At 42.8% G+C, this 24,495-nt stretch overlaps 1 protein-coding gene across 1 annotated transcript in view; it reads left to right on the forward strand.

The window, feature by feature from the left end:
• SCNN1G (sodium channel epithelial 1 subunit gamma) overlaps positions 1-24,495 on the forward strand; it is a 94,138-nt gene that overhangs the window by 15,660 nt on the left and 53,983 nt on the right. Inside the window, exon 4 of the mRNA XM_033962797.1 lies at positions 7,397-7,590. Coding sequence (XP_033818688.1) covers positions 7,397-7,590 — 194 coding nt within the window. The remainder of the gene's footprint in view (positions 1-7,396; positions 7,591-24,495) is intronic.

A 24,495-nucleotide genomic window follows, 5' to 3' on the forward strand; every position in this document is an offset into this window, starting at 1 on the left:
CGGTGCCCATGTTTGAGGATATGTTAAAGTCTATCTTAACTACTCAAATTTCCTCGATTGTGGCTCAATTGGTTCTGTCCTTGACTATGCTTCCAGTTGACCAGCCTGGGCAGCAGTCTGAGCCTCCTGTGAAGCCTCCTCGGGGCAGGTCTCGCAAGCGTGTTTCTTCCACTGACTCCTCGCCAGAACCTTCCTCGATGTCTTCGTTGCCTCGCCCGAAACATCGATCGAGGCACTCGAAGCACCTTGCTTCCAAACTTCCTAAGACTACCGAGTCTTCTTCGAAGTTAAAGCATCAGTCTCATCATTATGGTACCTCGTCACCTCCATCTCCAAGACCGTCGAGATCGGGGACTCCTCCATCGAGATCTCTGTTAAGGGACTCGTCTCCTCCTGCGTCGAGGCATTTCATGCCTCGAACCACGAGAACTTTGCCATCGAGGAGTTTGAAGGGCAAGCACTCCTTAACTCCGCCACAGACTGATAGTGCGGCTTCTTCCATCATGGTGCACTTGGAGTCGGAGCCTTTATCTCAATACTCTTGTGAGGCTTCACATTCCTACTCGGTGGCTCCTCGGTTTTGTTTTGCCTCCCCCAAGGATGCTTCTACTTTGAAATCTTCTTTGTTCGCCAAGTTTGTCTTCGATATGGGGCAGGCTCTTCATTTAGACTTGCACTCAGATTCCAAGTACACACCGGAATACTTGGCTGACATGGAGCTGCTGCATCCTCCTAAGGAGACTTTGAGGTTGCCCATGACTCCAGTCCTTAAGCAAACCTTCATGAGAAACATGGAAACTCCTTATTCTGTCATGGCCATTCCTTCTAAATTGGAGTCTCGATACCGCACTGTCCCATGTAAGGGATTTGAAAAGTCTCAATTATCCCATCAATCCTTGGTGGTGGAGTCCTCCCTGAGGAAAGCTCACCCATCTAAACTTTCTGCAGCTGTTCCACCTGGCAGGGCAGGTCGAACCATGGATAAGTTTGGCTGTCGATTATACCAAAATTCCATGATGGCTAACAGGATTCTCAATTACAACTATGTTTTCACCACCTACTTCAATCATTTTCTGAAGCTGCTGCGATCCTTCTATCCGGACCTGCCCAAGCCACGTCTCCAAGAATTTAAACAAATCCTCCAAACTCTTTCACAATTGAGGCTTTTCATATTACAAGCATCTTATGATGCTTTTGAATTTTCTTCCAGAGTTTCTGCTTTTGCGGTTGCCATGCGTCGCCTTGCCTGGCTCCGCACAGTCGACATGGACCCTAATCTACAGGATCGCCTTGCCAACTTGCCCTGTCAGGGGAATGAACTCTTTGATGACTCCATTGAAGCTGCCACCAAGCGACTCTCAGAACATGAGTGCTCTTTTGCTTCTCTGATTCGACCCAAGCCCAAGACGCCTACTTCTCGGGCTTACAAACTCAGAAAATGACACCAGCTTTTTCCAGACCTCCTCCTAGATGCCCTCAGCAACATCAGCATCAACAGAAGGCTCAAAATCCTGTTGCTACCAAGCCAGCTCAGTCTTTTTGACGTTCCAGACTTGAGCATTCCAACCTCGCTGCATCCGAATTCTCTTCTACCCATTGGAAGCTGTCTTTCCCATTTTTGTTCCTAGTGGGAAACCATCACTTCGGATCTCTGGGTTCTGACCATTATCCGAGAGGGATACTCTCTACGCCTGCTTCAGGTTCCTCCAGATCACCCTCCAAGAGAGTGTCTTTCCAGATCCTCACAACTTCCCCTTCTTCTTCAGGAAGCCTGGGCTCTTCTTCGCCTTCGAGCGGTCGAGGAGATTCCTCTTTCCCAATGGAACCTGGGACGGGGGACTTGCGACCCATTCTGGATCTCCAAGCCCTCAACAAATTTCTAGTCAAAGAGAAATTCCGCATGCTCTCATTGCCGACCTTGTACTCCCTAATGGATCAGGGAGATTGGATGTGTTCAATGGATCTCAAAGAGGCTTACACTCATATTCCCATTCACCCGGCCTCTCGTCAATACCTTCGATTCAAGGTGGGGAATCTTCATCTGCAATACAGGGTTCTTCCTTTCGGACTCGCCTCCTCCTCCAGAGTTTTTACGAAATGTCTGGTGGTCGTGGCTGCTGCTCTTTGTTCTCAGGGTCTTCAGGTTTTTCCGTACCTGGACGACTGGCTTATCAAGGCTCCCTCTTCTCCAGAGGTTATTGCAGCGACCCATCAGACTATTGTATTTCTCCAGAGTCTAGGGTTCGAAATCAACTTTCCCAAATCCCAGTTGACCCCTTCTCAGTCTCTTCAGTTCATCGGGGCCACTCTAGACACTGTCCTGCTGAGAGCATTTCTACCTCCGACACGTCGAGATACCCTCTTTTGCCTTTGTCATCAGGTTTCTCATCTTCCCTCGATGTCTGCAAGACAAATGATGGTTCTGCTCGGCCACATGGCTTCGACAGTTCATGTGACTCCTTTTGCCAGAATTCACCTTCGCATTCCTCAGTGGTCCCTGGCAGCTCAATAGCAACAAGCAACAGACCCGCCTTCTCAACAAATTATGGTAACGCCTTTGTTGAAGAACTCTCTCCGCTGGTGGATGCTCTCTTCCAATCTTTCCAGAGGTTTGCTATTCCACAATCTTCCTCATCAGAAAGTTCTCACAACCGATTCGTCCACTTACACATGGGGAGCCCTTGTAGATGGTCTCTGTACTCAGGGGCTGTGGACTGCAACAGACCGTCGCTGTCACATCAATCTGTTGGAACTCAGAGCGATTTTCAATGCTCTCAAAGCTTTTCAATACCTTCTTCACGACACAGTAGTTCTTGTCCGGACAGACAACCAGGTGGCCATGTATTACATCAACAAGCAGGGAGGGACGGGTTCTCATTCCCTTTGTCAGGAGGCTCTGAGGCTATGGCATTGGGCAATTCATCACAACATCTTTCTCAGAGCTGTCTACATTCAGGGTCAAAACAACTGTCTGGCGGACATATTGAGTCGTCTTCTGCAACCTCACGAATGAACACTCAATTCCCCCACACTTCGTCAGGTGTTTGCTCGTTGGGGAACCCCTCAAATAGACCTTTTTGCGTCCCCCCTCAACTTCAAACTGCCTCAGTTTTGCTCTCCTCAACGTCTCGAGGCGGATGCTTTTCTCCTGGACTGGAGGAATCAGTTTCTTTATGCCTTCCCTCCATTTCTACTGATTCTCAGGACTCTTGTCAAGCTCAAGACGGAGTGTGCCACTATGATTTCGATAGCTCCTCGGTGGCCCAGACAACCGTGGTACTCCCTTCTTCTTCAACTCAGCACCAGGGAGCCTCTACTTCTGCCAGTTTTTCCTTCTTTGCTCACTCAGAGTCAAGGGTCCTTACTTCATCCCAATCTGCAGTCTCTACACTTGACAGCTTGGTACCTTTCTACATAACAGACTCTTCTCAATTTTCTCAGTCTGTTCAAGATATTTTACTTGCTTCCAGGAAGCCGTCCACTCGACAGTGTTACGGCCAGAAATGGACTAGATTTTCTGTTTGATGTTCCACACATCAGCTGCAGCCAGTGTCTTCCTCCTTGGCATCTGTTCTGGACTATTTGCTTCACTTGTCACAATCTGGACTTCAATCTACATCTATTCGAGTCCATCTCAGTGCTATTGCTGCTTTTCAACAGCCTCTTGATGGAAAACCTCTCTCTGCACATCCCGTGGTTTCCCGTTTTATGAAAGAACTTTTTAATCTTCATCCACCACTTAAACCGCCTCCAGTGGTTTGGGATCTTAATGTTGTTTTGGCACAACTGATGAAGCCTCCTTTTGAACCACTTGACAAGGCTCACCTCAAGTATCTCACTTGGAAAGCTGTATTCTTGATTGCCCTCACATCTGCTCGAAGAGTCAGTGAGTTACAAGCTTTGGTTGCGGACCCACCTTTCACAGGTTTTCACCATGACAAGGTGGAATCACTAGTCAAGGACAGCATCTGCGAACACATGGAAAGCAATGGACAGCTGAGGGCGAGCCAACATGGCTTCAGCAAAGGAAGGTCGTGCCTTACGAACTTACTGCACTTCTTCGAACGGATAAACAGCCAGATGGACAAAGGGGAATCCATTGACATCATTTACCTTGACTTCCAAAAAGCCTTCGACAAGGTACCTCATGAACGGCTGCTTAAAAAGTTGTGGAACCACGGGGTGGAAGGGGATGTCTACCAATGGATTAAACACTGGTTGGAGGGCAGGAAACAGAGGGTTGGAGTAAAGGGCCAATACTCCGACTGGCAAAGGGTCACGAGCGGAGTTCCGTAGGGGTCGGTACTGGGACCGCTCCTGCTCAATATATTTATAAACGACCTGGAGACGGGGACAAATTGTGAGGTTATAAAATTTGCAGATGACACCAAACTCTGCAGCAGGGTTAGAACCACGGAAGACTGTGAGGACCTCCAAAGGAACTAACGAAACTGGAAAAAATGGGTAAAAAAGTGGCAAATGAGCTTTAACGTAGAGAAATGCAAGGTCATGCATGTAGGGAAAAAGAACCCGATGTTCAGCTACAAAATGGGGGGATCATTGCTAGGGGTAAGTAACCTTGAAAGAGACCTGGGTGTGTTGGTGGATACAAACACTGAAGGCATCGGCACAATGTGCGGCAGCCCTCAAAGAAAGCAAACAGAATGTTGGGTATCATCAAAAAGGGTATCACAACCAGGACGAAGGAAGTCATCATGCCACTGTATCGTGCAATGGTGCGCCCCCATCTGGAGTACTGTGTCCAGTACTGGTCACCGTACCTCAAGAAAGACATGGCAATACTTGAGGGAGTCCAGAGAAGAGCAACTAAATTGGTAAGAGGTATGGAAAACCTTTCATACACTGATAGGTTAGATAAGCTGGGGCTTTTCTCCCTGGAAAAGCGGAGACTTAGAGGAGACATGATAGAAACCTTCAAAATCTTGAAAGGCATAGAGAAGGTAGACAGGGACAGATTCTTCTGACTGAGGGGAGCCACAAATACAAGGGGGCACTCGGAGAAATTGAAAGGGGACAGGTTTAGAACAAATGCTAGGAAGTTCTTCTTTACTCAGAGGGTGGTGGACACATGGAACGCGCTCCCGGAGGCTGTGGTAGGGCAGGGCACGCTACAGGGGTTCAAAGAAGGTTTGGATAAATACCTACAGGATAAGGGGATTGAAGGGTATAGATAGACATAGAGATAGGTATAGGAAAGGCAGGGACAGATAGACATAGAGATAGGTACAGGAAAGACAGGGACACTTAACAGGTCATGGACCTGATGGGCCGCCGCGGGTGCGGGCTGCTGGGCGCGATGGACCTCTGGTCTGACCCGGCGGAGGCAACTCTTATGTTCTTATGTCCTCTGTACTCATCCTAAATTCTTACTTAAAGTTGTTTCAGAATTTCACATCAATCAATCTATTGTTCTGCCAGTGTTTTTTCCAAAGCCTCATTCTCATCCTGGAGAAGCGGCACTTCATACTTTGGACTGCAAACGTGCCTTGACTTTCTACCTCCAACGCACTCAACCTCACAGAACATCTCCTCAACTTTTCATCTCCTTTGATCCGAATAGGTTGGGACGTCCTATCTCGAAGCGTACCATCTCCAACTGGATGGCTGCTTGCATCTCTTTCTGCTATGCTCAGGCTGGTCTACCTCTGCAGGGTCGAGTGACGGGCCACAAAGTTCGAGCTATGGCGGCGTCTGTAGCCTTCCTCAGATCAACTCCTATTGAGGAAATCTGCAAGGCTGCCACTTGGTCCTCGGTTCATACTTTCAGCTCTCATTACTGTTTGGATACTTTATCCAGGAGGGATGGCCATTTTGGCCAATCTGTTTTGCAAAATCTTTTTTCTTAACTTGCCAACTTTCCCTCTATCCCATTTTGCTTAGCTTGGAGGTCACCCATGTGTGAGAATATGCTGCTTGTTATCCAGGGACAGCAGGCAGATATTCTCAGAACCCACCCACCTCCCCTGGTTGGCTTCTTAGCTAGGTATCACAGGAGACGCGCCCCCTAGTTTGGGCAGGAAGGTACGCGCGCATGCGCAGTGCAGCACTCGGAAGCTCTTAGAAAGATCTTTAAACAAGTTTGCTTTCGAGGCTGTCCGCTTCGGGGCTCCGGTTCGGTGACGTCACCCATGTGTGAGAATATCTGCCTGCTGTCCCTGGATAACAACTGTTACGGTAAGTAACTGTGCTTTCAGGCAAGTCATAGGCTGGGGCAAGCAAGTAATTTTTCAACAGTTTAAAATTAGATACTGCCTGAACTCCAAAGACAAGCTATTCCGCTCTTTAGGGCCTACATGCTCCTCTCCCTCCTTTTTAGCCCTCCCTAGTCCTCCCTGCCCTCTTCTAACCCCTCCCTCTGTAAGTCGCCTAGAGCCTGTATAGGTATGAGAGACACACAAATGGAAGATTAGATTAGAGGTGCCAGTCTGTGGGTTTTGGGGTTTTTTTGAGTCTCAGATGACAATAGGTAGTGAAGGAATGGAAGAAGATTAAGAGAAATTGGAGAAAAAACATTGGAAAGAGCAGAAGACATAAGAATAACTACTGGGTCAGTCCAATGGTCCATCTAGCCCAGTATCCTGTTTCCAACAGTGACCAATCCAGGTCACAAGTACTTGGCAGAAACCCAAATAGTAGTAATATTTTAGGCTGCCAATCCCAGAGCAAGCAGAAAAGAGAAATAGGGACCAACATCCTTGGAAAAATAAAATTATCAGACAACTTTATTTAGAATTTAAGAAGAATATGCTTTTTTTGAGAAGCTTTGGGAAATGTGTATCATAGGTGTCTTTATGTTTTGTTCAGTAAAAAGGAAATGCATTTGTTTTTATTTTTTCATGTTGTGGTGCAAGCCTAGCTTGACTTATTGAGATTCCCAGTTCAGTTTTTGTCTTCTTTTTCTATTTCTAATTTTTGATCTTTTTTTTTAATGTATTTAATGCAGCATTTTGCCTGTGACCAAGGAATGTTATTTTGTTTGCATGTTCTATTTAACGTTCATTTAATCAGTTGTAGGTGAATTTGTTCTAGGGCCTAACCTGAAATGTTCTTCAGGGCCTTCAGCAGATCTGTCTTCATGGTATTCTCTTTTATCTTTCTTTCCTATCTATTGTTGAACTGCTCAGAAAGTGCATCTATTGGGTGGTATCTCAAAATTGTAATAAACTTGAGAAACTTGATCATCTCCAATACAGCCTAGCTCAGGAATGAGGTTCCTGAGAGTATGCCCGAAATTTAATTCCTTTGGAGGTGATAATGAAAAAGTGTTTCACAGTGACTGTCTCACTCATAGCAATGTGAATCAGATATCTCATGAAGTGTCTCGCTGGTTATAAACAGCACAGACTGCTTATATATATTTTGTCTGTATTTTTAGTGTGATCAGCAGAACCAGACGGATTGCATGGTTTATACCTTCAGGTCAGGAGTTTACGCCATTCAGGATTGGTACAAACTGCGTTACATGAATTACCTAGGTAATATATCTATGGAGGAGAAGATCCAGTTGGGTTACTCTGCTGAAGAGTTCATCGTCATGTGCTCTTTCGATGGGATTTCCTGCGACTACAGGTAAGAAGGTTCAGTAATTCTGTACTCCATGCTCATGTATTGCCCTTCTCCTTCTAGTCACCCTTCCCCTAGGCCACCTCTGAGCCCTCATCCTATCAGTCACCTGCTAGGCTGCATGCTTAGTTGAGTGTCCTATCACCCTGTCACCTACTTGACTGAGAGGGGTAGTTCCTAAGCTGTGGTACTGTTTACAATGGGATTGACACTCACAGTAAATATAAACTTACTTACTGAAGCTGGGAACATCATGCAAAGATACTTGACCCTAAGTGAGGCCCACTGTTGTTTAAAGTAGCTGGTAGTGGTCTTTTTTTCCCACAGATAACACAACTTACAGGTGTAACTGCAACCTGTATTAGCTCGTATCATGAAGAGGTCTTTGCATCTCATTATTTGGCTCGTGTCAATAAAATGATATGCATTAAGGGCAAATAATGCACAGTTTTGCCATTTTATTGCACATCATTTGGCAAAAATTGTATATTTCTCTTAATGCATCTACCCCTTTGCCCATGTCACATGTTGAGGTGAATGTTCCATAACTCTTCCTTGATCACCTACTCAGGTACACATTCCAGCCTCACCCCACCGGAATCTTCTCTGATAGTGCCACAGTGTCATTTTGTGCATTAGACCATATGGAGTGTCCTGACTGTGTCACACTATGGAAAACCCTAACCCCATGTCAGATCCAATTTCCCCCATACCGTAGACAAGAACATTAAAAAGAGAAGCAACTTTATTTGAAACGTATAAAGTATTTATTGAGTGTTTCAATTATTGAAATGTCATTTCATAAGCATTGATGTAGCATGAAAAAATATTGTGGATCAGTGATGATATGCACATAAAGCTGTACCGCAGTGAGACATTTTGAGCGGTGAGTGGCATCGCTGAGATCCTGAAGACAGCTTGAATAAATCCTAAGAGTTAATATCTCTATACTATTATATAGAACAGTGTTTTTCAACCTTTTTACACCCGTGGACCGGCAGAAATAAAAGAATTATTTTGTGGACCGGCAAACTACTAAGACTGAAATTAAAAAACACATTTCCGCCCCGTCTTCGCAAGCTTGGTCCCCACAAACCATCTGATCCCATCCGCACAAGCCTCAGTTATGATTTTATATTGAACGTATTTTATTAAAGTATAAAAAGAAACAATATTATGAACAGTGATATAGAACACTTGGATTAGTGATTGAGTTTCTGTTACACTATGGAAAACAGCATCTATGAAAATCTGAACTCGTATGAGACATGTAAGGTTAGCAGCTGCTCCTAGAGGTGTGTCTTACTGGATGAGGTTATCTCATTCAGGTTTGAGGCAGACTGAACTGCTATGCCTATCCCTTATGGCCCTCCCAAACTCATTGTGCTTTCTTAGGCTAGCTTCCAGATTTGCTTGAAAGGAACATGAGGTGTGTAGTGAGTTATGAGAAACATCTTGTTATACAAGATCTCTCAATTGGATAGTGTGTATTTGTGTGTGTGTGTGTGGTGAATTAGTTACATAGTAAATCTCACCTTGACTGTGTATTATGTATGTTAACCTGTAACCCGTTCTGAGCTCATTGGGGAGAACGGAGAGAAACAAATTAAATACAGTAAATAGTTGAGAGGCCTCAAAGGAGCTCCAGCTATATAGGGAAAAGAAATTAGGTCTTTGCAAGACAATAGATTACTTATACCAGCAGTTAATTCAACAACGTGGGAGTTACACGGTTAAAGGCTTCTTTCTACTTAGCACCTTGCCTTTGCAATAGCCTCCCAGATCACATATGTCAAGAATTTAATTTTAAAGCATTTAAGATATCTTAGAAAATGTACTTTTTAAATTTGGCTTTTGAGGAAAATAGTCCCCCAAATGAGCATATATACTAATCCTATAGAGGTAAATATTCAGTGAAATTGCCTTATGAATGATTGTGTTAGGTCTGTCCTATTATATATTTATTAAGTTCCTTTCATTTATATTTGCTTTGTTGTAAACCTCTGAGAACTGTCATAAGCTTCGACACTATATCAAATTTTAATAAACATAATTTGCAGCCTGTATGCAAGAGCCCTGCGCTGGCACAGAGAGAGCTACTGTAGTTATGTTACCATGAGGGTTAGGCTACAGGAGAGGCGGCCAGTAAATCCTGGGCATATGCATTCATTTCAAACAGAATAGAAGGCAACAATTTGGTTTCCTTTCATTTCTTTAAACAAAACAAAGGAAGTATTCTTTTTATTGTTTCATTTTAAAATAATGAAAGACAATCCTACTGCTGAAAATGAAAACTCCTGCCAGGTCGTTGGGTTCTTAAAAGTTCATAGACTAGTAGCGTGTGTGTACACAATTGGCACCAATAGCCGGCAGCAACGTATGTCAGGGGGCATGTATGTGGTCAGAACATGGGTGTGACATAGGCATGTCAGCAAGCTGTCTGCGCAATTTCTATAGTGAGAGATTAGAGAAGCTGGGCCTATTCTCCCTTGAAAAAAGGGGACATGATCGAAACATTCAAGATAATGAAAGGCATAGACTTAGTAGATAAGGACAGGTTGTTCATCCTCTCCAAGGTAGGGAGAACGAGAGGGCACTCTCTAAAGTTGAAAGGGGATAGATTCCGAACGAACATAAGGAAGTTCTTCTTCATCCAGAGAGTGGTGGAAAACTGGAACACTCTTCCGGAGGCTGTTATAGGGGAAAACACCCTCCAGGGATTCAAGATAAGGTTGGACAAGTTCCTGCTGAACTGGAACAAACGCAGGTAGGGCTGGTCTCGGTTGGGGCACTGATCTTTGACCTAAGGGCCGCTGCGTGTGCTGGGCACGATGGACCACTGGTCTGACCCAGCAGCAGCAATTCTTATGTTCTTACTATCAGTTGCATGCACTGCATAGCACACTTAGAAGTGTCTCACCAGATAATGGCTTTTTTTTTTTCTTTTAAATTCTAAGTTGTAAACTGCTTTGTGTTTAATAAGATAAGTGGGATATCAAATTTTATTACATAAGCACATAAGGCATTGCCCCCCGCTGGGTCAGACCAGAGGTCCATTCATGCCAGCAGTCCGCCACACATAAATATACACCAACCATTGACCTCTCATAAGTAGATGTCCCCTAATGTCTGGTGCACTGATGTGCCTTTGCAAAATTTTATTTTTTACAGATTTGGTCACACCCTGAAGTGCTTAGAGAATTGACAACACACCCATTTATGATGCCTAACATGTCTAGATTTACTGTGAAGTCTCGTAGGTCAGTGGCTCTGGTCCCACTTGTGCACACATGCACAAGAAGAGGTGACTTGACCAATAGTTGTGTGCGTGCGTTCTTGTGCATGCATGTCAGCATGACCATGCAGTCACACATGACCCAGCAGAGCTTGGCAGGGCTTCTACTCTACCTGCTATAGCGGCAAAACCTCCCAGTGTTCACATCTGCTCCAGCTCAGTCCCGAAAATTACAGCAAAATGGAATTAGTACAGGTTTACTGGTTGCTGCTGATATATGTCTCCCATTTGAACACTGGCTGGCTTAATAGGTTTTAAAAATTTATGAAAAAGTCTGTGATAAGCAAATTAATGGAAACGCTTTTAAAACAGAGAATGGTCAAGTTTCTGGAATCCTGTGGATTACAGGACTGGAGGCAACATGGATTCCCTAGAGGTAAGTCTTGTCAGACAAATCTGATCAATTTCTTTTACTGGGTGACCAGGGAATTGGATAGAGGATGTGCGCTAGATGTGGTGTATTTAGATTTTAGCAAAGCCTTTGATGGTATTTCACACAGATGTCTATAAATAAACCTGAGTGCCCTCAGGATGGGACCCAAAGTGACAGGCCTGGGTCAAGAAACTGGTTAGGTGGAAGGTGACAGAGGGTAATGATCAATGGAGATCGCTCTGAGGAAAGGGATGTTACCAGTTGTGTGCCTCATGGTAGAGAATGACACGGTGGTTGTTATCCGCGGCTAGCTGCGAGTAGCTGCGGTTAACCCGCCAAAACGGGGAAGAAAAAATAGTGGTCTCTGCTGGGACGGGGACAAGGCCATTCACCGCCCCGTGGAGCGGTGAATGGTCTTGTCTCTGCAGTGAGGCAATCACGGATCGCACGGTCCCTCAGCCCCCCCCCCCCCCATCGCAGCGTTCCGCCATTTCCCTCCCTCCACCCTCACCTTATATGCAGAGTTTGCCGGCTTTCTTTTTCGCCCAACCAAATGCGTGGCTGCTGGAGTTGATCAATCTTCTCCTCTCCTGCAACTTCCTGTTTCCGGTTGCATCAGAGGAGAAGATTGAACAACGGAGCAGCCGTGCGTGCGTGACTCTTTGAAAGCGTGTGGCTGGGCGAAAAAGAAAGCCAGCAAACTCGGCATCTAAGGTGAGGTGGAAGGAGATGACGAAACGCTGCATTCGGGTGGGAGGGGGCTGCTGGACAACGCGATTGCGCGTGTTCCGGCTCACATTAGGAAGGAGGGGGTGAAAGGGAAAGAGATTCTGGGCCAAGGGAATGAAGAGGGAGAGAAAGAAACCCACAGCAGGAAAGAAAGGGGAGGACAGGCAGGTGAGCCAGATGCTGGAAGCAGGGGGGGGAAGAAAGAGGGAAAAATGCTAGATGGGGTTGAAGAGAAGAGACACATTGGTGTGGAAGAGGAAGAGAGGGAAAATCTGGACACAGGAAGGTAACAGAAACAGGGTAAATTATGTGCATGGGGGCATAGGGACAGAGACATAAAGGGGACATACATGCCATGGTGATGGTATATGGACACAGGGGGTGGGGCAATGCCAGATACATAGGGGAGATATTAGAAATGGGGAGAATAGGAACACAGAAGCGAGATTGTTTGGGGACCGAGCTCGCAGGCTCCAGCTGCTTGCACAAATTACATTGTAACGTGCCACGAAAGTAAGAGGGAGGTAGATAGGCTGTGCGAGAAGAACTGAAGGGTGGTAGAAAGGAACAGATGGTGAAGAAGGGAGGGAAGTATGGTGGTAGAAAGGAATAGAACAGATATTGAAGGAGGGTGGAGAGGAACAGACCCTGAAGGGAACTGTGGAAGACAGAGTGGAGAGAAGACGCTGGAAGGGAAGAAGACAGATGCCAGACTATGGGGGAGCGGAGATAAGAAGATGGGTGCCAGACCAATTGGAGGGAGGAGGGGGGTGAAGGGAGAGGCACAGTAAACAAGCAAATGGAAGACGCAGAAAGAAGACACACAGTGGATGGAAGGAATTGAATGAGAAGATGAGGAAAGCAGAAACCAGACAACAAAGATAGAAAAAAAATTCTATTTCTTTTCTTTCTTTTTTTTTTTTTGCTTTAGGATAAAGTAGTATAAGTTGTGTTGATAAAAATTTATAAACAAAGCCCTGCCAGCTGAACATCTCTTTCTCTAGTTCAGTAGCCAGAACTTTGATTTATAAGGAAGGCATAAGCTAAATATTGCAGTACTAAGGCTTATATGGATGCTGAGGGGATGGTGACAGGGCGGTGAATGTGATGGCAGTGACGGTAACGGGGCGGTGAAGGGGATGGCAGTGATGGTGACGGGGCAATGAAGGGAATGGCAGTGACGGGGCGGTGGGATGGGGACGGGGCAGTGACGGGGACAGATTTTTTTCCCCGTGTCAATTTTCTACCTCATGGTTCTGTTCTTGGGCCTGTTCTTTTTAACTTTTTTATAAATGATATTGCTGAAGGGTTGTCGGGTAAGATTTGCCTCTTTGCGGATGATACCAAAATCTGCAATAGAGTAGACATGCCAGATGGTGTGAATAACATGAAGAAAGACCTGGCGAAGCTTGAAGAATGCTTTGAAATTTGGCAGCTAAAATTTAATGCTAAGACATGCAAGGTCATGCATTTGGGCTGCAAAAACCAGAGGGAACAGTACAGTTTAGGGGGTGAAGAACTTATGTGCACGACAGAAGAGCGGGCCTTGGGTGTGATTGTTTGTGATGATCTTAAGGTTGAAAAGGTGACAGCGAAAGCTAGAAGGATGCTAGGTTGCATAGGGAGAGGTATGGCTAGTAGGAAAAAGGAGGTATTGATGCCTCTGTATAAGACTCTGGTGAGACCTCATTTAGAATATTGTGGACAATTCTGGAGGCCACACCTTCAAAAAGATATAAAAAGGATGGAGTTGGTCCAGAGGAAGGCTACTAAAATGGTATGCAGTTTTCATCATAAGGCATATAGGGACAGACTTAAAGATCTCAATCTGTATACTTTGGAGGAAAGGCGGGAGAGGGGAGATATGATAGAAATGTTTAAATACCTACGTAATATAAATGTGCATGAGTTGAGTCTCTTTCATTTGAAAGGAAACTTTGGCATGAGAGGGCATAGGATGAAGTTAAGCGGTTATGGGCTCCGGAGTAATCTAAGGAAATGCTATTTTACAGACAGGGTGGTAGATGCGTGGAACAGTCTCCTGGAAGAGGTGGTGGAATAGGCACATGGGATCTCTCAGGGAGAGAATGAGATAATGGTTACTGTGATGGGCCATTTGGCCTTTATCTGCTGTCATGTTTTTATGTTTCTAAGTCTGAGGTAGTTTTCACAAGGTTGGCTGACAAGTCGCAATGGAATGTTGTTACACCTTCATTACTTGCACTTAACCTGCACAATGTTGTATTGTTGAATGGCGGTATGATTGCAGAATCAAAATTAGTATTTAAAATTACATTTATAAGCCTAAAATCTTTTGGAGGGTCCCAGAGCTTTCTAGTGTCCACATGGAAAAGGTTGGAGATCTGTTTTATGAAATTTCATACAATTAGCCTCTCAACAGTTTTACCCTATTTCAATTTAATTAGGGGCGAGCACAGACCATTGAAGCAAACAAAACATTTTAAAACAAACAAACCCCAGAATAGAAGAAGAAGCAAGATATCTGCCCCTTCTCGGGATTCTTGAAACCCCAATTTTTGAGACCTTCACAGGGTGGCATTTTTGTATGTAAGAAATTGTCAACAGCGCCATCTGAAGGTTCACTGGACCTTTTCTCTATGCTTAGTAGCAGCAGGGGGCACTGGATATAAGGACCAAATATTGGAGACCACTGCCCTGCTACAGAGGTCAGCATTTTAAGGAGCAAGGTGGGTGCGCTCTGGGCATTTGCAGTCTGAGGGAAGAGGGCAGTGTGTGATCTTTGGCTGGTTTTTTTTTTTCTATACATGTGGATTAATGGAAGAACTTATACATTCTCCACTGCTCTTGTCTGCGGTATATACAGTGGAACCTTGGATTACGAGCATAACTCATTCCAGAAGCATGCTTGTAAACCAAATTACTCATATATCAAAGCGAGTTTCCCCATAGAAAGTAAGGGAAATTTGCTTCATACGTTCCCACCCTTCTGGTTCTTGCTCTCTCTGATATGCTCGAGGCCCAGGCAAGAGGCAGGAACTTCTTTCACTGGCACCAGCACGTCCTGTGGGCTGCGTGCCGGTGCCAGATGGGGGGTAAGATTGAATGCTGTTCGGGCGGGGGGATGGCGGTTCACACGGGGGGGGGGGGGGATGCTCGCAAATTGAGTCAATGCTCGGTTTGCGAGACAAGATTTGCAAGAATGTTTTGCTCGTCTTGCAAAACACTCGCAAACCGCATTACTCGCAAACCGAGGTTTGATGTATATGGAAGCATTTGGTGATATCCTTCAGGAATTTGGCAACTATTATCTTTATACGGATGAAGTGAAACTGTCTTCCTCTAGGTGGAAATCTACAGAGACTTCAGTTCAATTAATCAGCATCAGAATGGGTGAGAATAAATAGAGATTGATCCTAAAATAATAGAGATTGTGATGTAGCAGACAGGAATCTGAATCTGGAACGAGCCATGGTTTGGGTGGTGTTCTGACCTATTAATATAGTGCTGCTATTACACAACTTAGCTAGTTTGTCAGTTGCACCCATGTCATGAGTAGATTTAGCTTTGAATTAGTGCTTTAGTTACATCACATTTGAATTATTGTAATTCTCTTGTTGAATGTTCTAATTAATGCAAAATGCATGTGTCTGTATACCATCTGGTTGTTGTTCTGAGGATCGTATTATTCCTATTTTAAGTCTTCACTGGTGTCCAATCGTGGGGGGGCTCCCAGTCTCAGTCTCAGATTTTGACTTTCAATTAGTAAGAACTTACCAGTTTATCTGATGTGTAAATGGTTCTAACTTACAATCTGCCTGTTGAAGTGCACCATCTCTGAATAAGAAGTGACTATTTACAACAGGGGTGTTAAATTCAATCACATTAAGGGGCTGAAATCCAAAACACAGGCTAAGTCGCAGGCCAGACCCCGCCCCCATAATAATACTAATTATAACACCATTTTCCATTCATTTTTCATATATACACACACAATATAATCTTAACACATAATGGTAATGGTTAACCACAAAATTAAACTACATGAAAAACACACTGTATGCTTCTCAACATTAATTCCTACCAGAACACAGATAACCCTATGCAAATACGGGACCAAAATCTAAAAGTACTAATATATTTTTAAAAAACGCCCTAAGATTCAAGATTCTGCATGAAATACAACCCCCAGAGAAAAAGAAACAAATCAGTGCAAAAGATAGACAGCAGATTAAAATACTCAAAATTGACCTTGTGGCCGGCTCCCTCCTCCTCACAGTCGTAGTGTACACGGAGTCGCATGCAGTGTCTCCTCGTGCGTCCTGCACCTGAACCGGAAGCCTTCTCTCTGACGTTACAACTTCGGAGGGAATGCTTCTGGATCAGGTGTGGGACTTGTGAGGAGCCACTGCACGCTACGGCTGTGAAGAGGAGGGAGCTGGCCACAAGATAAAATGACCAGACGAGCCGGATTTGGCCCGCTGGCCTTGAGTTTGACACCTGTGATTTACAAGGTGGGAAACCTTTTCCAGCACTTCTCCTTGTTTATTTATGCAACTCTTCTCCAAAGGAAATCTGGTCAACAACTGTTTTTGTTGGGATTGACATATGAAAGGATGTTTGTGGCTGAAATCAAGTGCTGAACAACACACATTTCAGCTGGACATCTTGCTGTCTGGTCAAGCATTATGGAGGCTCCAATTAGTTCCTCAGCGCATTCTATAAAGGATCTGAAGTGCCGAAGTTCTGTTACTAGTGAAGCAGGTTATCAGCATACCTAAAGTTTGAGTACCCAGACATAGACTGGCTGCATTAATGCTTGTGCCTAACATGCATGCAACTTCTATGCGTACTCTACAGAATACTGGGCCTGAAATCCCCACGTACCCCCCCCCCTTTGCAAAATGGGCTTTAGGCATCGCTCTAGCATCTATACTCCCAAAGGCTGTTTTCCAAACAGACATAAATGGTAGAGGCAGGATCAGAGGCATTGCAGGGATGTGTCCAAAATTATGTGGAGAGTGCCAATATCCAGACCACATACACAGAAACTGAGACAATGATAGCAGATAAAGACCAACTGCTAACTCTGCTGTCGCTCTGTGCTTGTCCATTGCTCTCTTGAATTTGCTCTCTTGATAAAAATCCTTGTGTCCACCAAGTCCAATGTGAGATACTCAAGTAAATAAATTACCTTCTAAGTTTCTGTGCAACTGTTTAGTTACATATTTTTTTATTTTTTTTATTCTAAGTGCTTTTGATCTCAATCGACCTCTCATCGGCTTTCGACACCATTGATCACACTCTTTTACTTAATAGACTTCAATCTATAGGCATCTCTGATCAGGTACTTGCTTGATTCCACTCCTACTTTGACAACCGTTTTTCTACAGTCAACTTTAATAATACCACTTCGGAAAGTATCTCAGTTCCATATGGAATCCCACAAGGGTCTATTCTTTCTCCTCTTTTATTCAATATTTTTCTCGCCCCCCTCATGACCCTCTGTCAATCCATAGGTTTTACTGTATTTGCATATGCGGACGATATACAACTTTTACATTCCTTGGATCCCAACAGTTCTTATGAAATAGCCAATATTAATTCCAAATTCAACCAGATTCATCAGTGGCTGGAAATAAATAGACTTGCTCTAAATATTGATAAAACAAATGTCTTACTATTCCCATGGAAAGATACTTTTACTCTCATTAACCCAATTACTATTAGAGGTATTCCTCTGAAACTTATTCATAAGATCAGGATTCTCGGAGTAATTTTTGACGAAAAATTAACTTATCATGATCATATTAGTCATGTTGTGAAATCTACTTTTTATAGTCTCTGCCAAATACGTTCAATGAAAAAATTTCTTTGTCCAAAATCCCTGAATATTTTGATACCTTAGTAATTTCAAAGATAGACTATTGTAATGCCTTATTTAAAGGAATAGCACAAAAGGAAATTAAGCGCCTGCAGATTATCCAAAATACCTCGATTAAACTTATTGAAAACGCTAAGAAATTTGACCACGTTACACCGTTGCTCGAGAAAGCTCATTGGTTGTCAGTTTCATATCGAATAATGTATAAATTGAATTTGCTCACTTTTAAATCAATAATTTTTAAGACTCCGGCTTTTATTTATAAATTTTTAATTCCCTATAAAACTTCAAGAGTTTTACGGTCAACTGATCAACATTTATTAGTTGTTCCATCGTTAAAAGTTATAGGTACAAGACGACATTCTATTTTTTCAGTTGCGGCTCCTCTAGCCTGGAACGCCTTGCCAATTTATTTAAGAGAAGAAAGAATTTTAGATAAATTTAAGAGCAAGCTTAAAGGATTTCTTTTTAAAGATGCTTTTAGCGATTAATTGATTTTTTTACATTTTATATTGAATCTTTTTTTCAGTCCATTTCAAATTTCCGTACCTCTCCCTATTGTTTTTATCCTTAAATGTTTCTTTTATATTGAATTGTATTTCTTTCCATTACCTTACCTACTGTTGTCACGTATGTTTATTGTTATATTGGAATGTTTAGTCATGTTAAGTATTTCAGACTATTCTGATTTGTTTTAAGTTGTTATAAATATGTATTTTTTACCCGAAATCTGTAATTGATGTTGTACATCGCCTAGAACCTTGAATAGGCGATTAATCAAATCTTATAATAAACTTGGAAACTTGGAAACTTTCTGCTTCATTTAAATGATACTGTTTTAATTTTATGCGTATGAGTTTATTTTAAATTGTGTATGTTGTACTGTAACCCGCTTTGGTTTAAATGGAGAACTAAAAAATCAAATATTCCTTAGATTACTCCCAAGCCTGTTCCCTTTCACCTTCATTCTATGTGCTCTCATTCCAGAGCTTCCTTTCAGTTGAAAGACGTCCACCTCCAATGCATTTATGCCACAGAGATATTAAAATGTCTGTCTTATCATCTCTCTCCCACTGCTCTTCCAAAGTATTGAGATCTTTTGATAATCTTTGAGGGCCACTCACCATTTTACTAGTTACCTTCTGAACTAACTCTATCCTGTTTGTCTATTTTTGAAGGTGCAGTCTTTAGAACTGTACAGAGTATTCGAAATGGGGTCTCACTAAGGACTTATGTGCTGGCTATTCCTTTCTTTATGTACCCAGCATCCTTCTGGCTGTTTCCATTGCTTTTTCTACCTGTTTGGCCACCTTAAGATCATCAGATATGATGATACATTTAGAAGGCTACATAAGAAGATAAGATCTACTAAGTTCATCAAGCCCAGCATCTTGTCTCAGAGTGGCTAGATCAGGTCATGAGGAAAATTCCTTGCCCATACCCAAAGATGAGCAGTGTTTAATGGCTTCTCAACTTCTCCACCAGAAACCTCCCAAAGCCCTTTTTAAATCCAGCTATGCTGACAGCCTTGACATCTTGCAGCAACCAATTTCTCAGTCTGATTATGTAAGTGAAAAAAAGTCCATTCATGATTCTTCTCAGCTATCTTATCTCCAGCTGAATCTGAACAGGTTGAGGTTCGTTCTTTGTAGGGAGCTGTTCCAGCCTCTTTATCACATATTTAGTATTTAATAGGACCAGTAATCTGGGGCATAAAGACTTTTTGTCATTCACCACTATGATTTTTAGACACCTGAGCTCATTTCATTTCTTTCTTATATGCACCTTTTTGGTAGAATTTGGTTATTTTTAACATGCCTTTGATATTTTGTGCTTTTGTAATTTATTTAGTAGAAAACTGTTGAAGTCTTGCCTGCTCATTTGAGCTAAATGAGATCAATATTGTTGCAGTGAATTTGACTTACCTGTATAACTTCAACTTCTGCCACTTAATATAACTGATTAACTCGTTAAAGCTGTCTGGAAATACTTCCTATATAACTTTGCTGTTTGTACAGCCAGATGTACCCAGATAAGTTAACTGGACCAGACTGAATATTAGCGCTGTTCACTTCAACTAAGCATGACCCTGGAACATCACAAGGGCTGCCTTTCTTCAACTGGATAAACTTGTCTAGCCAGCGAGTTAGCAGAACAAAAAGTATCCAACTGGTGGGAGGGATCTTCAACAACAAATATATCTTCAGTTAACTCCCAAAGTTACCCAGATAGATTTTCTCATTATCAGCTTCTGTGTTTGTCCTTACTGTTTTCTCCTTGAGCATTTTAAATGGAAGGTGGTTTTATAGATGTGAAAAAAATAATGTTGCTATTTACATATGGTTATGCGTGTGCAGAGCTCTTGCTTCACAAGAGGCCTCTGGAGGCAATAGTGAAAGACCTGATGAACATGAAGCAGACAGAGGTATATGAGGAGACCTCAAGGAATATAGTAGCGTGGAACAAGGGTACCCGAAAGAACAGCATCTCAAAGGAGTAGCAGGAAGTAGTTATGTAGCTAGGACTCCCATTAGATGAGTTATCCTCTCACAATGTGCCCCTAGAGCTTTGATAGCAGTGTGGGTGGCTGATGGCTTTAAGTATTATTTGCTGACTTGCCTGCCTATTACAAAGCTAGCAAACTTCACAGGTTACCTGGATAGAGTTTTATAGAGAGGAGCCGGTTCATGGTTCACTCGGCTGTCAATTACCTAGGAAGGTGTGGGGGAAGATTCTGGAAGCCATACGTAGGAAACTGAAATTCAAAACCTCCAAGGTACTGTTGTTAGCATGGCATAAATTCCACACATATTGTATGAGCCCTAAGACAAGCTACATTCTGTAATTTCAATAAGTGAAAATAAGATAATGGTTCTAGATTCTTTAGGAACTGGTGGTTGTTGAGCCTGTTCTAATGGGAGAGGCTCCACCTTAGCCATAATGAAACTCAACTACTGTTGCTAATAATTGAAAAGGAAAGAGAAAGAGCTGGGAGAAAGCTGACTGAGCCACACACTGTGAACAACAAGGGCATTGTTTCTGCAGGGAAGTGAGAGTATCCTGATAGAGAAGATCTATGTGTTTATCTAAGCTTAACTTTCTTGCAAATTCTCTTCCATCTAAACTCTGGTTCGATTCTATCCGTAGAACTAGTCCCAGCTGAATGGAATTCTCTTTGATATGTGTATGGAAATTTAAATCAGTGCTGAAAATAACCTTTTCTTGAAGTAAATTAAACTTCCTGGTAGTTTAGCTGTCAGCATCAAAAAGGGCCTGATCCACCCTTTCAGTTCTCTGTTTACTATATCTTTTTTAATGAAATTTTCGTTCTATGGCATCCCCACCCTTTTATCTTTATGTATTTATTGAGAGATAACAGAGAAAACCAATAAATCAAAATCCTCCCAATTGGAGCAAAAAAACAATCGATTATGTACCCATGCAACACTGGGCATCTACTGAGGCACCATCCTTTCCAGTGTGGACAACCCGCATGACAACTCTGGCCCTTTATGGAAAGAATACTGTGCGCTATGGGAAAAATTCCCGCTGTCCTGCGCTATGCCTTAGCACTAGCCATAGTATGAGCTTCACACGGCTCATTTTGTTCTGTTTGTTTAGGATTTGACCTGCATATGCTTTTGCATTCATCTCCATGGCATCCCACACAGTGGGCTGTTTGTAGTGTGCTTGTTGGGGGGGGTGGGGAGCGAGTGTTGTAGGGTGAGTGCTGGTTTGACTGTGGGTTGACTGTGAGGTTTTTTTTGGGGGGGTTCTTTTCGCAGAGCAGGGGGTCTACGGCCTTCCATTACAAAATGGGCATTCTGGGTGACTGCAATTCCCTTACTGCTGTTTCTTCTTTTGATTGGTATTTACTGTTCCAGCTTTCACATTTAGACTGTACCAATGCTGTTATGTACCTTGCTTGTTGTTTTGCATGTTGACTCATTTTGCTCAATAAACATGATTATACAAAAAAAGGGTTAACAAAGCAGTAAACTTTGTCCCACCCAAACCCCCCAGATGAAATGAGAAGCAACACTTTCCCCAAATAAGTCCAATACATGAAGGGCAGAGAAAAAGAAAGGTAGGACACCAATAATGACATATGCATTCAAACTTCTGTAAATTGCCAGTCTTAAAAAATCTCATTGGCTCCCAGTATCGCACAGAATAATTTACCAAATATCTCTGTTATCATTTAAGACCCAATTCCATAAGTCTCCAGCTTTCATCGACAGGATTCTAATTCCCTACGCTTCCACTAGAACTCTTTGATCTAATGACCAACATTTGCTAACCGTTCCATCACTTAAAACCAATAATACACAAAGACAATTCATTTTTTCCATCGTGGTCCCTCAATTGTGGAATTCCTTGCCAATCGACTTAAGGGAGGAAAAAAACGTTGACAGATTTAAGAGTCTTTTTAAAGATGCATTTGACTGCTAGACATCATAAAAACACCAAACCAAAGCAAAATCCATCCTTTTTTAATAAAACAAAAATCCCTCCTAAGAACATAAGAATTTGTCTCCGCTGGGTCAGACCAGAGGTCCATCCCGCCCAGCGGTCCGCTCCCGTAGCGGCCCCTCAGGCCTATCACCTGTGCAGTGGTCCCTGACTCTTCCTATAACCTACCTCAACTCCTATCTGTACCCCTCAATCCCCTTATCCTCTAGGAACCTATCCAAACCTTCTTTGAAGCCCTGTAACATGCTCTGGCCTATCACGGCCTCTTGTTGTTCTCCTTGATTGTTTCATTTGCCTCCAATTATTGTATTTCTATCCTATTTACCCAATAGTCCCGTCTGTTTTGAAAGTCATTTATTTGCTATATGAACTTTTTGTTCCTCTGTGTATTGTTATAAACCATTTTTAGAATTGTACATCGCCCTGAATATATGATAGGGCGATTAAACAAATCTTAAAGAAACTTGATATTCTTAATAGATTTTTGGCTTGATTATTAGTTGGTTGTCAGTTGCTGTTTATAATAATAGTAAAAGCAATGTTTGACTAGTTGTATACCAAATTCCTAAATAAATAGACAAATGCGAATGACTAAATTATCTGAATCAAATGTCAATAGTCAGTTGTATATAGGAATTTAAAGAAAATATCAGTTTAAGAAGCTTCAACAAGAGCAGAGAGGGGAACGGGACCAAAAAAGTAAAGTTTGAAGTTAGTAATGGGAGAGAAGGGTGCAAGAGGTTGTGAAGAGCAATATAGAAGCAGGTAAGAAAGCAGGAAGGTGTGAGAGAAGAGGAATAACATGGTCTTAGTGATGCTGGGGAGGAAAACTGAATAGACTGTAGTGGAGAAAAATGATTCAGTGGCACAAATGCAACATGACAAGAAATGAATGCAAGTTTCGTTAGTGTGTTAAGATATTGTATGGAATGAAATGTAACATTTTGAATAGACATCAAAGATAAAGGCCAAATGATCCATCCAGCCTGCCCATCCGCAGCATCTTTCCTCTGGACCGTCTTCATCATGTTTATATCTTTATGAAGGTGAGGTCTCACCAGAGTCTTATACAGAGGCATCAATAGCTCCTTTTTCCTGTTGGCCATACCTCTCCCCAGCATCCTTCTAGCTTTTGCTGTCACCTTTTCGAACAGTTCTCCTTGTAGAGAATCCAGGATTTCCCTACTTCTAGAAGATCCCAATCAACATCCATTCTGTTAAAATCATCTATTAGTAAAAATTTCCCTTTTTTAGATATATTCTGAATATCTACTATTAAATCTCTGTCCACCTCTTCCTTCTGTGAAGAGGCCTGTATATCACATCATTGTAAATATATTCGCTATTGCCTCTTTCCAGTTTGATTCACAGTGCCTTTTCCTTACCCTGTAGATCCTGCAATTGTGTGGCTTTAATACAGTGTATCACAAATTGTGTTAGTGTGCCACAGCGAGATTCCATGTGTGCTGCGAGACGCTGGCAAGGAGGCATGTTCTGTAGGCAGTCAGCTGGCGCCAACGCCTCTCCACTTGCAACAGCCCCCACACTGGCTGCCCAGGGCACAGTCTGGAGGGTCTTTGCACATGTGCGGACATTGTCATGATGATGTCATGCATCCTAGTGACATCATCGCATTGACATTCATGCATTTCCAGATGCCATGCAGCCATGGTACAGAGTTTAGTGTGCTGCTGCTTCCAGAAGTTTGCGAGATACTGCTTTAATATAATTTTTAACATATAATGCCACTCCCCCTCATTTTCTCCACTCTGGAATCTCTATAGACAAAAGTCCCTCATATGACAGGGAGGAGTTATAGCCATAGGCAGCAGAATAAGGTGGGCTAAGGGGTCCCCACCAATATCTTCTGTTGGAGCACCAGCATCTAGAGAGCTTAGAAGTAAGGCTGAAGATTGATTTGTTTTGCTCCTCTAACCAAAAAGCTGTCTCACAGCCCCTGAGTATAGTAGTGAGATTTCCTGTCATGCAACCGACTAAGATGATGAAATGATAACAGAACAGACAGTTTTCTAATTGCGGCAACACAGTAATAATGGAAATATTCAATTACTCCAGATGCTGTGTTTTAATCTCTTGTTTTATGTTCCATTGTGAATCACACTGGGCAGTCTGGTTAAACTGGTAGAGTGGAATATAAGCAATACAATGGAATGAAAA

This window comes from Geotrypetes seraphini, chromosome 11 (assembly GCF_902459505.1).
Source record: "Geotrypetes seraphini chromosome 11, aGeoSer1.1, whole genome shotgun sequence".
Classification (NCBI taxonomy): domain Eukaryota; kingdom Metazoa; phylum Chordata; class Amphibia; order Gymnophiona; family Dermophiidae; genus Geotrypetes; species Geotrypetes seraphini.